The sequence below is a fragment of the Phasianus colchicus genome, chromosome 12 (genome assembly GCF_987193195.1).
Source record: "Phasianus colchicus chromosome 12, bPhaCol1.hap1.1, whole genome shotgun sequence".
Lineage (NCBI taxonomy): Eukaryota > Metazoa > Chordata > Aves > Galliformes > Phasianidae > Phasianus > Phasianus colchicus.
This window is the reverse complement of record NC_143447.1, coordinates 13,377,581-13,392,864: the sequence shown is the minus strand read 5'-3', so window position 1 is coordinate 13,392,864 and position 15,284 is coordinate 13,377,581. Positions and strand designations below refer to the sequence as shown.

At 42.0% G+C, this 15,284-nt stretch overlaps 1 protein-coding gene across 4 annotated transcripts in view; it reads left to right on the top strand.

Moving 5' to 3' along the window:
• The window catches only part of ABHD2 (abhydrolase domain containing 2, acylglycerol lipase), a 39,557-nt gene extending 24,499 nt beyond the window's left edge, over positions 1-15,058 (top strand). For all 4 annotated transcript variants that reach the window (XM_031587732.2, XM_031587734.2, XM_031587733.2 and 1 more), the window contains 6 exons: positions 244-427; positions 3,638-3,730; positions 5,452-5,562; positions 6,824-6,893; positions 7,758-7,842; positions 8,817-15,058. In XM_031587732.2, the coding sequence (XP_031443592.1) occupies positions 244-427; positions 3,638-3,730; positions 5,452-5,562; positions 6,824-6,893; positions 7,758-7,842; positions 8,817-9,013 (740 nt within the window). In that variant the 3' untranslated portion in view covers positions 9,014-15,058. The remainder of the gene's footprint in view (positions 1-243; positions 428-3,637; positions 3,731-5,451; positions 5,563-6,823; positions 6,894-7,757; positions 7,843-8,816) is intronic.
• The last annotated feature ends 226 nt before the right edge of the window (positions 15,059-15,284 follow it).

The window sequence follows — 15,284 nt, the reverse complement described above, 5'->3', positions numbered from 1 at the left end:
CTGCTGTTCTCATGATTTTTTTTAGTTCATCTTAATTTGGCAGTTGGTCCAAAACAAGGCATGAGCTCAGGTCCACAGGACTCATAAAACAGATGCCTGAGCATGTGAATCAGAGACCTTAAACCTTTAGGTTATTGAAAAATCAGGAGGAGTAAGAAGCTGAACTTAAAGCATACAACTGGAGTTTGAAGTGGAAGTCTGGGACTGTTGGAAGATGCCTGTTGACACTGTCCTTATTTTCAGGTTGCACCTGGGAATTTGGAGCCATGGTGAATTCCATCAAGAAGACCTACCCTCAGACCCAGTTGGTTGTGGTAGGCTTCAGCCTGGGTGGAAACATTGTGTGCAAGTACCTGGGAGAGAACCAGGCCAACCAGGAGAGGGTCCTGTGCTGTGTCAGCGTGTGCCAGGGGTACAGCGCACTCAGGTGAGTCTGGAATTCTGTCCTGGTTTCTTCTGCAGGGTGGGGGGAAGAGGACACTATTTCTGTTGCACTTTAGTCTTTATGAATGCAGAGTGCAGGAGCCAAAGGAGCAGCCACAACTTTGTTGATTTGGCAGCACAAACAAATAGACTTCATCAACAATGCAAATAAGCTTTCTGTACCTCACCAGGTACAAATACTGGCACCTTCCATTCTACACGTGTGAGTTGCCTCGCTTTGTCATGGCAGAAATGCTGCAGTGTGGTAAGAGGAGGCATTCTTCATCCAGTCTTGGCTGGGCAGCATGACAAACTTCTGAGCTGATGCCAGGATTAATGCAATAGTTTACGCTTTCTCATCACTCTGGAAAGTATCACTTGGTTCATAATAGCTCTTCTGGCTTCACTGTGGAGTTCCATAAGAGTGTCTCTTATCTGCAGATACTGAAAAAACACGAAGCTCAAACTGTCTGTTCATACTCCTTTCTTCTTGTGTGTCACCAAAATAGATAGTGCAGTAGGATGCTGAGGGCATGGAGAGGCACTTGCAATCACATTACTGGCCTGAAATTTGGAAGGTGGAGAGGCTAAGGCTTTTAGATGGCATGCCTACACATTAACCTGTTGTTCCCTGCTTGGAAGCCAAGGCTGTTGCCTTCACAAGAGCTGTAAGGGCTCCATCTAGTGTTAACACGTGTGTTTACTGATGGAGGACAAGTGTACAGCACTGCTGCGTGGAAACTGGTAGCTCACCTGATGTGAAGTAACTTTCCATGTATGCACAGCTAAGGAAGATTAAAACAGTGCAACTGGCTAAACTAATGCTTCCACTTTTTTCTATCTGCACATATAAACAACTACTGATGTGTTGCTGACTGTACAGTGACTTAACTGCATCACTGAGCCATGAGAATATTTGAAGAGCAAAGGAGGCTATTGATACCCCCAGGCTATTTGTGTCAAAGTCCTTCGGACAGATAAAAATGAAACTATGACAGCACTGTGAGGGACTTGCTGTGGAATCTGGCCTCCCAGAATGGTGAATGTAGCAAGAATCCTCTTGATGCATTCTTTTGAAGGCAGCTCCTGGAACTGTTTTTGCAGCCATCAAACAGGGTTTGCAAGGATCACATCTGGCCTTGGCCTGTTTGATTTATCTTCTGCAGTTATGCAACATTGTATTTCTGGTCTCCAAAATGCTGTGAGTAATGCTATTCTCTAAGCTGGTTTCTTAGTACTATGTCACAATGTGCTTGTGGAACAGCAGCGTAGGGGCAACCTCTTTAACACTACTGCACTTGGATATCCATATGGAAAAATAACAGCTGCTTGCCTGAGTTTAATGCAAGTCCTCTGTGGGTTCTTGTGGATTATTGAGCTCTTGACTCCACCTGCTGGGTAAACATCTACTAGCAAATCTCCAGTCACGAAACATCTGCTGTGTGTTACAGTGTGCTCAGCAGGAAGGCTGTTCAGGTCTCCTGTCTGCCTACCTAATATCTAGTGCTGCTTTTAAATACTGATTAGAGAGAGCTAGGGGAAAGCAAGGTCAGTAAATATCCACAAAGAAAAAGGATAGTGTGAGCCCTTCTATCCCTCCTGTGGAAGGAGGAGGAGATATAAAGCATCTCCAGGTGGAATGAGTAAGTATTGGCCTTCCTGGTCATATTTCTGATAGGTGAAAATAACTGGTTTCTTCCTTCTGGGCTACATGAAGGTGGATTACTCTAGTAGATTACCAGTTAGCTTACAGGGTGGTTGTTTTTTTCTTAGCTTGTACAGCCTTTGTCCCCAAGTATCTTTAGGAAGTAAAGGGAGAAAAATTGGGAAGAAGTGATGATGGGCAAGGTGAAGCAGATATCTGAAATATGAAAGCCTTTCCAGGGCACTAAGCAAGTGTCCCATAGACAGGCCTGGTAAAGTAGCAGCAACAAAATGCTCTGCCAGCAGAAAATGGGTCTCTTAGTTTAATGAACTAACACAAAGTTTGGGGAATTTGTTCCCTGAGGCCAAGCAGGGACATGTCTTCTTATTCCTTAATCTCTGCCTGCACAGACTTGATTCTACTACTTGATCTTGTGGAATGCATGTTCACCATAGCTGTGGGGAGAGTCCCTGCCTTTCAGACCTGTGCAGTCCTCAAAATGTTGGAAACTGCATTTTTATCAGTGCTTGCAGCATATTAACAGTCATACTGTCTGTCACAGTAACTGGGGGGAAATGTAGTTTTAACTCTAGTTGTCTTGAAATGGTTTTGAAGGTTTGTTTGGAAAATCTTTTCCTGTCCTTACTCCTGTGGCTGGACATAAACATGATAGGTAAAGGCTGGCTGTAGCCAGAAGGCCCGTGCTTCAGTATGGCTTACTGCAGGCTAGCATGGCTTGCTTATGCTCTGCTGGGGAACCTGTGGGATGGGAATTCATGACAAATCTACCGCAGTTCTCATGGTATGTTAATGTTTAAATGGGAGTATTTCAGTAGCTGAAACTACTTGCTCCCAGCATTCTTAGGTTGCTCAGTAAATGATAGTGTGTTTCCTCAGTAACAGCAAACCCTTCTAAGAGTAAAGCTGTAACCTGCCCATGACCCTGCATAGCAAAGGAGTGCCCTGTATCTGGCAGAGCTCACTGAAGTCTGGACAGCTTTAATTCTGTTTTAACAACAGATAAGCTGTGAAGTGCTATTCTGCTGTGAGCGTAGGTAGAGACCTCAACTGTGCTTCTTGCAGCTGCAACTAGTATTCCTACAGCTATTGCCAATGAAGCTGAAACAGTGACAGTGTATGTGAATATTGGAAACATCTGCACAAATGATTTTCTCTGCAAAGCTGTTACACAAAATAAACAAATTTTTTTCAGCAGAAGATTTGAGTTTTTTCCTTGTTAGTTCCATTAGGTAAATTGCACTCAACTTATGATAAGGGATACCAAAATCCTTTTGTCAGTGTTGCAGATCTTGACTGATGGCTCTTAAATGCTCTGATCAGAGCAGCTAATTGCATTGTGCAAAATGAGACTGCAGATCTGTTTTCTGATACCATCAAACTTCATCAAAGTGAAAGTCATTTCCTGGGAAAGGTTAAGCTGTGGCAGGTAAAGCCCAGAGGTGTGTTTACGTAGCCTGTTGGCTGCCATCTTATGTTACGGTGTATTACTCTGATCTTTAAAGATCTCCTTGAACAGCTTTGATTGTTATGCGCTGTGTTTATTTCTAGGGCACAGGAAACCTTCATGCAATGGGATCAATGTAGAAGATTTTATAACTTCCTCATGGCAGATAACATGAAGAAGATCATCCTTTCTCACAGGTAGTGTAGCACATCACTTACACTGATGATGCTGATTGGGTCAGTTGCTATATTGGATTTGTCTTCTCAGCCCTTTAAATTCAGACTCCTGAAAGATTACAGGTTCCTTGCTCAGTGGTTTGTAAATGAAGCAAGGAAAAGAAGGGGAACCTGTGTCAATCTCATATACTATGAAATATAGAAACCCTGATGATCCTGATGGAAGAAAGCAAGCTCTGTCATGGGATGCTTGGGGGATTTTTTTTTCTTCTGAGAAGATTTGCTTAGAATAAACAAGATGAGCACAGGAAAACATTGTAATTAAACTTCAAAGTGGAGTATTCAGCATCTGTTTCACTTCTAGCCAAAGAATCCCCTATTCAAGGAGCCTCTTGTTCTTTCTGCCACCTACCAGAGGTAGGATTAATCTGCAAGATCTGCTGCATGGGGCTGCTGCTTATTTGATAAGCAAACAGTCAGTCTGTAGATCTGGCTTCTAGCTGTTCTTCAGCAAAGAGCATGTAGCCAGCAGAATACTTAGTGTCGCTCTTCCTGGAGTGCAGATGTAGTTGTAGTATCCCTGTGCTACTGCTGTGATCTGTGGCTCTCACGTATGAAAGGATTGTGTTTGTTAAACAGGTGACATGCTCGTTATTTGTGTTGCCTCTATGGAAAATTATCTGAGTGCTTCTAAGGCAATGAATGTGTAAGTACCTCATCTGTTACATTTGAAGATCCCTGAGTTGAGGGAAAAAGAGGAGAATAGCTGTTAAGAATCATTCCAGTTAGGAGCATGTGTCACTTGCAAACTTTTGGTTCGTGGCTTACACACCTATGCAGTATGAAATACTTGCAGAAGGAGTTAGGTCAACTGACGTGTAGGATGATCCATGTAATTCAGTCCAGATTGACAAATATTTATACAACTTGATCAAGTTTAACATGTCATGGTATATAATAAACACCCATTAAATGTGCATAGATTCATAAACCAGATGAAGGCACAGCTGGCTTGGAGGAGAATCAGTTAAGTAATCTTTTTTCCATAACTGTTTGTGCTCTAACACAGCTCTCCCAAGACAAACCTAGTCTGCCTCCTGCTCTGCCCTGCAGCTGCCTCTAAAAGGGGAAAAAAAAAAAAAGAAAAAAAAAAACTTTTCCAACTTGTGGCCTTTGTTCTGTTTGTTAAGGGAGCGGTTTGTTCTGGTGAAGAAACACATCCTCTCCTGAGGGCAATAACTAATTATGACAAGTGTCCATAGTAAATAGCTTTCTGCTAAGGTAATGCCCCCAAGTAATTTCTGCTGGATGAGCTAACCTGATGTCTGTGCTGGGGGAGACTTCAGGACCAGATGGTGAAGGAGGTGCTATGCCCAGGACTGCTATGCTCTTGCATGAGTCGCCTGTGGGTTTGGGCTGAAACCAGAGGACCCTACCTGTAACAACATATGAAGCCTCTGTTCTAAATGCCCTTAGTACTGTCTGTTCTGGGAACATTCTTTACAGAGGCTCCTTAGTGCATTTTTTCAGTATAAAAGAAGAGCATTTTTCTCTGAAGTGGCTGTTAGTTTGTTATGCCTTATTGTGATGGGAGGTGGATGGATAAGCTGTGCTTATTCTCAAGAAAGCCTCATGCGTATGTAGCTCACTTCTATTCTTGTCAGATTGGTCCTTGAGTGGGTCATGGCTTTGCTGCCATTGTTGTGATGTTTGAATGATTTTTCTTGCTATTCTTCTTTCAGGCAAGTTCTTTTTGGAGATAATGTGAAGAAGCCACAAAGCTTGTCAGATGCTGATCTGAGCAAACTCTATACAGCAACATCCCTTATGCAGATTGATGACAATGTTATGAGGTATGAAAGGGGACTCTGTTTCTCCTGTTTCAAGTGTTGCTCTTGCACGCATCTTGGTATGCCTGTAGGAATCTGCTGAAATGCAGTGCTGACACCCTCAGAAATCCTTCCTTGCCGTTACATTGAATAAAACGTACCACAAAAACACCCCACAATCTTTATTCTTGACAGTGAGGGCTTCTGTAAAGTCATCCAGGAGGCATTTATTTATAAGTAATGTCTGAACTTGCAGTCTAGAATACACTAGGAAGAAGCCTGTCCTGCCAAGAGGTCTAGAAAAAAATAGTGCAGAATGCAGAAAGCAGCTCAGAACTGCTCTGCTCACAAGTGTTCTTAGTTCAGCTTACATTTTGAAACAAACCCTCCTTCTGCAAAATACTACCACCATCTCCATAAACATTAGGGCTGGCTGAGATAATGTGAACTTTTTAACTTGTCATACTAACAGCTAAATTAAGCTCTCTGCTTTATTAATCTGTAGTGGATTGCTGTTTGTATCCTTGAAAACAACATAGCACTTTGTTCAGTGTCTGAATTCATGCTATGCCATGTTCTCTATCAAGCACTGACACCTTTACAAAATGCTGAAGCTGTACACTGTCAGCTATACAGCTTTAAGGGCTTTTGGAGAACTAGGAGCATTGTTGTCTGTTGTCTTTCTAAAAGTGATCTCTAGGGGAAATCTTCCTACTTGTCCCTCATCCCTGAGACCTGTGTAGTTTCTGCCTACAGCTGCATCATTGTCTCCTACTCTCCAAAAGAAAAAAAAAAAGGGCACTTGAATAGAGACTCACTGAATCATGGGTTTAGGATGAAGGGCTAAGGATACAGCAAAGAACTGCATCTGCGGTGAATTCTGTGAATCTTGTTGGCAGACCCTTTTGGGTCCAGTAAGTTTGAGGTTTGTAAGCTGTAATGGTTTTACATTTGAAAAGGCTTTCAGGTGAAGAAGAAGGTCATTAAGTAATTCATACATGTGGAAAAAAGCAAGTTAAGTTTTAAAAACAAAATGCCTCGTAGGCTGCTGTATTTCAATTTGTGTATTACTTTGCCATGTATAAAAAAAAAGTGTTCTGCTAGCAGTGTTTGAGTAAGCACAGAAAGCATAAAAGTAGATGCTGCCAAAGTTGCACAAGCAGAGGGTAGAAAAAAGGCATTGTCCGTATAAATCCAGGCATCATTCTTGTCTCTGTGTCCTTACTTGCAAATGGGAGTCACATGTACTAGAAACAGATGATGGCAATGACACTGTCCTTTTCAGGAAATTCCATGGCTACAGTTCCCTGAAGGAATACTATGAAGAAGAAAGCTGCCTGCATTACTTGCACAGGGTAAGCTCTTGCAATTGAGGCTGCTTTTGTCCCTTCTTTTTTTTTTTTTTTTTTTTTTTACCATAGATGAAAATGCTTGCTGGTTTCTGTTGCTGATATCCAGACTCAGCTGTCTTAGCAGTGATTTTTAGAAGTAATCAGATACAGCATTCTGGAGTAAGATTTCAGTTCTTACCTCTAAGCTAGCTGTTGCTAAATGCTCTAAGCTCTTAAGTGCATATAACCCTGGGTAGTAGCATCCAGGTGATTGAGATAAAGCCACACAATCAGCTGAACCCCTCTGTGTGTAGGTGCATAAGGTGCGAAGCAGGTGGTGGCATACAGCATGCAGCTTTAAGGAAAAGGGTACTGGATACCCTGGAAGAGGCATAAGATGCTATCTGGAAGGGAGATGTTTAGCAAGTACTGCAGAAATGAAACTGAGATATTAATTCCTTAATCTGCTGAACCAGTGGAAGGAAACACTCCAAGGGAGTTTCCTGGACTCTAACCAAGGTGTCTGTAACAAAGCTGGCATTAGTTGCCTGGTGTGCAAAACAGTGCAGAGCAGAAAGGGTGTGACTATTTGAATTCCAAGAATGGGGAAAATCTGTGACTCAATCTGCATCTGCTCTGTTACACTCCTTTCTCTTTTTTAATACCATTGATTTGGAAAAATAATATTCAAGGGCTACTGAGTACTCCACAAGTAAAAAGCCACAACTCTTTATTTTTAACTTTGCTTTCCTGATGGTTTTTCAGGTACAGGATAACTCTGAAATAAGATGTCTGAATTGAGCCAAAATAAGATGCTTTAACAATTAATAGAAATTCAAATACCACCCCCTTACTATTTTTTCTCTTCTACTTTGTTTCTGGATATAGATCTACGTTCCTCTTCTGCTGGTTAATGCTGCTGATGACCCTCTTGTGCATGAGAGCCTTCTATCAATTCCAAGAGCTCTTTCAGGTATGTTGAAGCAGTCTGCTCTGGGAGTGCATATTTGTGTACCTGCATCTCCCACATCTCCTCATGATCCATGATTACAAAGCAGCTCCACTTGTCTTCTTACGCTTGTAATCCTGTGGGAAGTATACTAAGCCTCTTTAAAACACCAGTTACTAGAACTAATGCAGCCAACCACAAGCAGGAAGAACTTGAGTCCTCCTTTCTGGCATCTTCTGCTGTTTCAGCTTATGTCGATTGCCAGCAGTTTATATTCAGGTTACATTCTTGGAGATGAAAAAAATGCTTCCTCATGTCTTCATTACTCACTGAGATTTAGTAGAAGGGGGGTTGCAGTTGATGAAGGAGCGCATTCATAGTTGCATTATTTGATAATCAGCTAAGATATCTCCTTTGAAAAGAAGTTTTGTCAGTTATCTTCAGCCAAGAAAAAGGCAAATAACCTTTAGAAGCTCAAGAGAAGGAGCTGGTTGCTGGGGTTTTTTGCACAAGTATTGGGTGTACAGGGAGGAAAACAGGATTCATTCTTTTTGAAAGCTATGGTGGGTGAATTAATGTTCAGCTGCTTCCAGATGGATCCAAGCACAGGGATTTTCTCACTGTACGTGGACTAAGGTGGCTAATATGCCAGAGCTTTAGAGTAGCTTGACATGACGCTGATGGTCCTAGTTTCAGTGTATGAATGAAAGATGGAAGGATGTGACCTGTATTGCCATAAGGGCCTAGCCAGCAGCATTTCTTGGGCAGCTGGAATTGGTTCCTGTGGACTGTCTTGTTCTGTGAAATTGTAAGCTTATGTGCTTTTGACCTCAGATTAGCCATGGCCTTGGTCATTGTTTCTGCTTCATAATATTGCTCCTGTTGTTTCAGATCCTATACCAAGAATTGACTTCATTATCACAGCTTAAAATGGTTTAGTTCTCAGCTGAAAAATGCTAATGTTCAGGACCTATGTCTTTTTTTTTGTTGTTTTACAGAGAAAAGAGAAAATGTCATGCACGTGTTGCCCCTTCATGGAGGCCATCTGGGCTTTTTCGAGGGGTCTGTACTATTCCCAGAGCCTCTTACCTGGATGGATAAGCTTGTGGTGCAGTATGCCAATGCCATCTGCCAGTGGGAGAAGACAAAGTCTCACTGCTCAGACACAGAGCAGGCAGTAACTGGCCAGGAGTAATTGACCCAAAGACTCTGGATCACTTCAGTATATCTCCCCCTTTGGGAACTCTTTGTTCCCTTACCTGCTGCTTCAGGTTTCCGTTCCTTTTGATATCGTATGGCTGGGGTTTGATCACAAAGTTTCCTTCTGAATTGGAGTTAAAACAGAGGTTAATATCTGGTCAGAGAATCTCCACTTACATTGTCACTTGGGTTTGTAATTTATGCTCTGCTTGAAGAATTAGATTGCTTACTGTGACTTGTTACAGGGTTATTGAGTTGAAGACAACTTGCTTTGCAGAAGTTTCAGATGTCAAAATCACTTCACCAGCTGATCAAGAACTTGATCTGCAGCGCATAGTTAGATGTAAATGGCAGGGTACCTACAATTCTTCTCTGTCCCAGTACTAGAAAAACCCTCTACCAAGCCACAGGCCAGTCAGTGGTCCAGACTGTGTGCCACTAAATTGTGGCTTGAAAAAATAGATGCTTGACTGCAAGTGGAGTACCAGCCTTGCACCATCTCAAGGGAATGTTTTACTTCCTAAGAGTGCAGATATACAAGTCTGTCAGGTGGAAAATGCTTAACTTCTCCATGCTTCATCTGTGGGTTGGGGTATCTTTATACTGGGATTCCACAAAGAGGAAAGCTGCAGACTGGTAATGCCAGTTAATGTTTCAATGTAAACATATATTCACACCAAGACCAGACGAATCATCTTGTCACATTTGCTTCTTTTTAAATGTAGTCATATTTTTAGTAATGGTTTTCTTGTTTGATACAGGGCTTTTTAAAGCTGGCTCTGGCTTCCTAATGGAAGATTCTGATTAAGAATCTACAGGACCTTTTTGTGAGCTCAATATGTTTTAAGAGTATTTTGTAGTAGGTACTGTGTTAGGGATTGAACTGTGAGGGGAGAACATATCTATTTAAATTTACTCCCCTTGTATCAGGGTAGATCATTCCAAAAATTCTTGCCCTTAACATTCAAAGCATGTTTTCAGACACATGACTTGCCTTACAGTTGATGGGAACCTGATGGGTCTAGCCCTGTGTAAATAAAATTATATCTTTGTCTAACTACTTCCATATCTATGTAAATGCTGCAGGATTTTACTGGCTCCTCACTTGAATTCCTTTCACACACCCAGACATTCTCTTCTAGTTTCCACATGCAAAGTGAATTGTGATAGCTGTTTGCAGGAAAGATGCATACTCGCTTGTGCTTTTCCCTCAAGTGGCTGTTATGGTCTGAGCCAAGACCAATACTGAGGACTCTCATTTATCCCTTGGTAGGAAAGTTGCCCTGTGACAATCTGGAGACTGAAAATTTGTGGTGGAAATCTTTTTTTTACAGTTTGTTCTGTCAATATTCTTGACTCATTAATCCATGCTCGGGACTTCTTTATCACAGTGTCAGTGAAGCTCTTTTCCTGTCAGGCTTCCTGCATCGATTAGCACTTTATTGCTTTAGCCTTGGTTTGTGTTTCAGGCACTTTAGTGTATAGTTTGAGTGAAACCAGCTGCAAGACTTCAGTGTGGTGATATGGGGGAATAAGCCTTCTGGACTGCCTTGTCCCTGAACTTCATTCAGTAGGTTGCAGAGGTAGGTTTTTATTTTAATAAAGCAATAACCTAACGATTGTAGCAAAGGTGCGTTATCATATCAGGAAATTCCTTTCAGTTTGCCTTAGGCCAGACCCCTTGGCCTGCTACAATGAACTGTGGCTATCTCCTTGTTAGTAAGGTTTCCTTTTTTTTTTTTTTCTTCCTTAAAGGAAAGATGCAGCCAAGTAAAGCTGCTGCAATGCTTGGTCATGCTTGTGGGTGTTCCTTCAGAGCTATTTTAGGGCATGAGTTAGAGTATTCTTAGCTGATGGATATCTTGTGTGTGTTGTTATATTCATACTGCATCTGTGTATATCAGTAAGATCTGTCACACAGGAAATTCAGATTTTTGCTCAAGTAACTGTTCCTGTCATTCTCACGGGATGTGACGTAAATATATTCTCACTTCAGCAGAAGTAGAGTATAAATAACATTTGTAGACATCAAATGGATACAGCATAAATTTAGGTGTGTAGGGTATATATATATTTTTTTTGTCCAGTGGATTACAACTTTAGAAATGTTTCAGCTTTCATAATATACTACATCTGTAGCTTACACAGGTCACAGCAGTCTGCCCTGAGGAAGCAAAGCTGCTCTTCCCATGGCAAGAGGTACCATCTCTGAAATGCTTCACGTCCTGTCTCAGTCCAGCTTTACTGTGCTGTGAGATGAATATCAATTCCAGACAGCTTTAGAGGAACAATGGCTGAAATTCTGCCTGCCTTCACAGGACCCCAAACTTGAAGGAACAGTTCAGCTGTTGACTGATCCAGAACATGACAGGTACAAGTGAACAAGAGAATTGTTTGCTTGCTTCTGAGTTGAGGTAACAAAGTGCTTTTCCACCAAGTCATGCCAGTTCATCTGAAAGCAGATCTTTGTTGTGGAAAGGTTTTCCTGAATAGCTTTTTCCCCTTCCTTTTTGTAATGGAGATCATCCTTGACAAACCAGGTTTTGAAACAGGGTTCTCTTGTTTCTGAAACTGGAAGAAGTTACTTCCTCAAATGCACCTTTATTTTGATCTGGCTGCTATTGCAGATGGCCAGTCAATCATAAACCTTTTTAAGCACATATTTCCAACAATGAGGTAAACATCTGGGCAGTTCTTAATGCAGCAAGAGCTGTAGCTTTGAATCGAGATTTTGCTTTAGGACTTTTTTTGAGGAATACTCTTTCTTTCTGCCCTGCAACCCATACCTTCATATTTCAGAAGTGCTGTGAAATTTTTGAAACTTTCAACTAGAGAAGTGATATAGGTCTGTCCTGCTCAATTGATGTTTTTTGCTTTCCACTTGCATTCACAGCTATTCATACCACTTATGGTTTGACCAACTAATGTAGCTTGTTTGAGAAGGAAGAGCTTCGGCGTAGATTGCAAAGGTTTCTGAAACTCACTGACTTGATGTAGGTAGAAACGGTAAAAATCTGTTCTTCCCATCCCACCCAATTTGATGCTGCTTTTTCAAAGCAATACTCATGTTGTCAAACTTTCAGCAGTAATTTGGAGATCTCAAGAAAGCAGTAGGAGAAGAGAGAGGTAAGCTGCAGTGCATGTTATCTAAAGACCTTCAAAAAAAGAAATCCAGTGCTAAATTTTGCTACTGGCAATGCTATCTAGTGCCAGTAGAACAGATAGGATGGGACTTTGTCCAATCCTAACCTGAATTGCTTTTCTCTCCTGAAATAAGGCAGTACTACCTTTGTGATGTCAGCAAACGGTCTTCACTTGCCCAGTGAACCCTAAATGCAATATGAATTTTTCATCTTTGAGGTGAAATTGTCTTTTTTCCTCTTGTGTCAAAACAAATGAGGTTGTCAAAGTGTGTTCTTCTAGATCATTACAGTGTTGCCTTGCAGTGCAGTTGAAGCCTCCAGCATGATGAATCTGTCCTGAGCTCTGTTTAGCTCCAGAGATTAGAAAATGCATTAGCAGTTTTCTCTGTTCCCATCTCTGTAAGTAGCACTTGAATAAGGACTCTCTCAATCAGATAGCAAGTTGCAGAGCTGTTATTTTGTTGGTGGTTAGGCTGGTCCAACCACCATCTTAGAGTATGGAGAAATCTGAAGCTTCTTGGTGAGCAGCTGGGACCTGCTCGTACTGAAAACAAGGAACTTGCAGCTTCTGTCCCATGAGATCTGCCAGCATATTTAATGATCCTTTGTTGGAATCTAAATGGAAGGTGTTTTCAGATGGGTCAGCAGTGCTGTGGTTGTACTGTAAAGACACACTTGAACCTCCCTGCAGTCTTTTCCTGATCACTTTTCTGCAGGTCTTTGTTTATAAAGATACAGGTTACAAAGACTGGGCATTAAGCAAGGACATTAAGAACTATTATCTCCAGTATTGAATTTAGCCAAGCTACTTGTGTGTCATCTGTCCTGGATCTGTCACAAGTTCCTAGACTGCAGCCCTTTGACACATGGTGCCTTGCCCTTTTTCTTCTCCCTTGACATCAGCGTATCTGGAGACTTCAGTAACAGCTGTGTCAGAGCTCTGGGGCTTTGCTTTCTAGTAAGGATTTCTCAGACACCAGGCAGTGAGACACCTCTGGCAATGCACACTGTACCAGTGTGTGCTGACTGAAAGGACTTTTGTGGACAGCCTACAACTTGTTGCAGCCTATTCTAATGCTTAAAATAGCAATGTATATAAGCAGTGGATCATTTTTCAGCTCTGCTCCTCAAATTTGCCTCTGGCCGTAGAGATGAAGTCATAGAGGGAGGGTTAGCTTAATATGTGACTTTCTACCATATAGCCCCAAAGTTCTAGTGTCTATCAGCTCTTCAGCAGCATAGCTAAAGATGGCTACAGCTCGAAAGAGCAGAGCAGTAATTTCAGGAAATAATTGCCAAACAGTTCAGTCACCTGGATTGCTTCCAAGTTGTTTTTTCTTCAGTAATACAATATCTGTCTGGAGTTCATTGAAATTCTTCACAGCCCTTTCCAAGGAGGTCAGAAAAGGCCCTAGTCTTGTGCTGCATGTGTAAGTCATTTGTTGTGAAGGGTGTCTTGTCAAGTCCTGCTCCGTGTCCTTATTCTGGCAGGTCTGCTGGTTGGGCAGGTCCCAGAGCCACAGTGACTTGAGCAGTATTTCCGTCGGGATTTCTAATCCCAGGCAAAAAGCAAACAGCGTGTCTTGGTGTGAGGGCTTCCTGAGCTTTATCCAAGCTTAGAATGGTTCAGAGCAACACAGGCCCAAGGAAGGGCTGCCTTGTATCTGTGCCCCTTTTATTGCTGGGAGTGTCTCTTATAGTGGCCTGAACTTCTCTCGGCTCTTAGGGAAGCTCAGACACAAGTGCTGTCAATGAGTCCAAGCAGGTGCCAGCTTTCCACACTGCAGCAAAACTGTTTCTGGGATTATCCTGAACGATTCCATTTTGAGCACCTTGTTTTGAACACTTGATTTTGCTGGTTAATCAATGGACAAAAACACTGCAATCCAGGGCAGCATTTATCAGGTTGCATCTGTTGGTGTCTAACAACCTTTTCCATGTCTGTCTGATAACACTCTCAAAAAACTCTGGCCCTGTGTGCCCTGTGGATGAAGACCACCGCTCTCCTCCTCACTCTATGGCCTTGCCTAAACCAGATGACTTTAATGCCATTGAGGAGCAATCCCACTAGGTGGCTCTACACAAAGCCTTTCTGCTGCTGTCTGAATGATGAGCTTGCATCATCTGTCACCAGACATGCAAGAGCTTTGATTAGATGCAGAATCTCCTTCTAAGATCTCCATTACAGTTCTGCGGAGATGCTGACCCTTCTGAGGCAAGTCTTTTAAAACAAAGAATACAACAATACAACCTGTATTTGATATAACCAAACCTTGCTGCTCAGCCCGAGTCAGCAGCTTTCCAAAGGAGCATGTTTTCTGACAGCTCGTCCTATTTCCCAATGACAGATCACTAGAAATTCTTGAAAAAATTCTTTGTAAGAGGAGCCCTTTCTCTGAAATGCCAAACTGGAGGGTGCATGGAGCCCTCAGAAAGGCAGGCCTGTGCTCTTCTCGTGTTGCCCATGCAGCCATGTTAGAACAGACTGAGTGACTTCTGATGTTCTCGGTGAGCAGTGCAGTTTACTGTGAAAATGTTCTCAATTTGGCAAAATTATACTCTGGAACAATCTCTAAATGCTGCCCTGAAAAAGCTTGTATACCGAGATACCCTCCTGCTGCCATGTTCTGAGTCAGATTCTCTGAAGCTGACAGCTGCAGGGGAGATGATTTGCAACTAGCAATGCAATTTTTCTATATCTGCTGATGTTTACCTTTAAAATATATATATAAATATATATAAAACAGTGTCTTTGATTTTTTTCTTTAATTTTTGTTCTTCTGTGTGATGTAAAATGGAGGTCGTTGCAAAACAAAATGTAATTTTGTTATCTTTGATTCAGTGGGATTTCTTTATTTAAAAATAAAGGACTTATTGAAGCCAGTGCTACACTGTGTACAGTGTTTTTGGTGGTGGGAAAGTCTCAACAGATAAAGCAGCCATTTCTTCCTCTGGGAAAGGATTTCCTCTGGAAAAGATTGTCTGACATGGGAATATATTGTGCCAAGATGATAATCTTGCCCTCCTCCCTGCCTCTAGGGGGGATTCACTGTCCTCAGGGAAAGCCAAAGCGTGCAGTAGGAAGGTGGGATTAGTGCCCAGGAGCTTTGTGTTACAGCATAG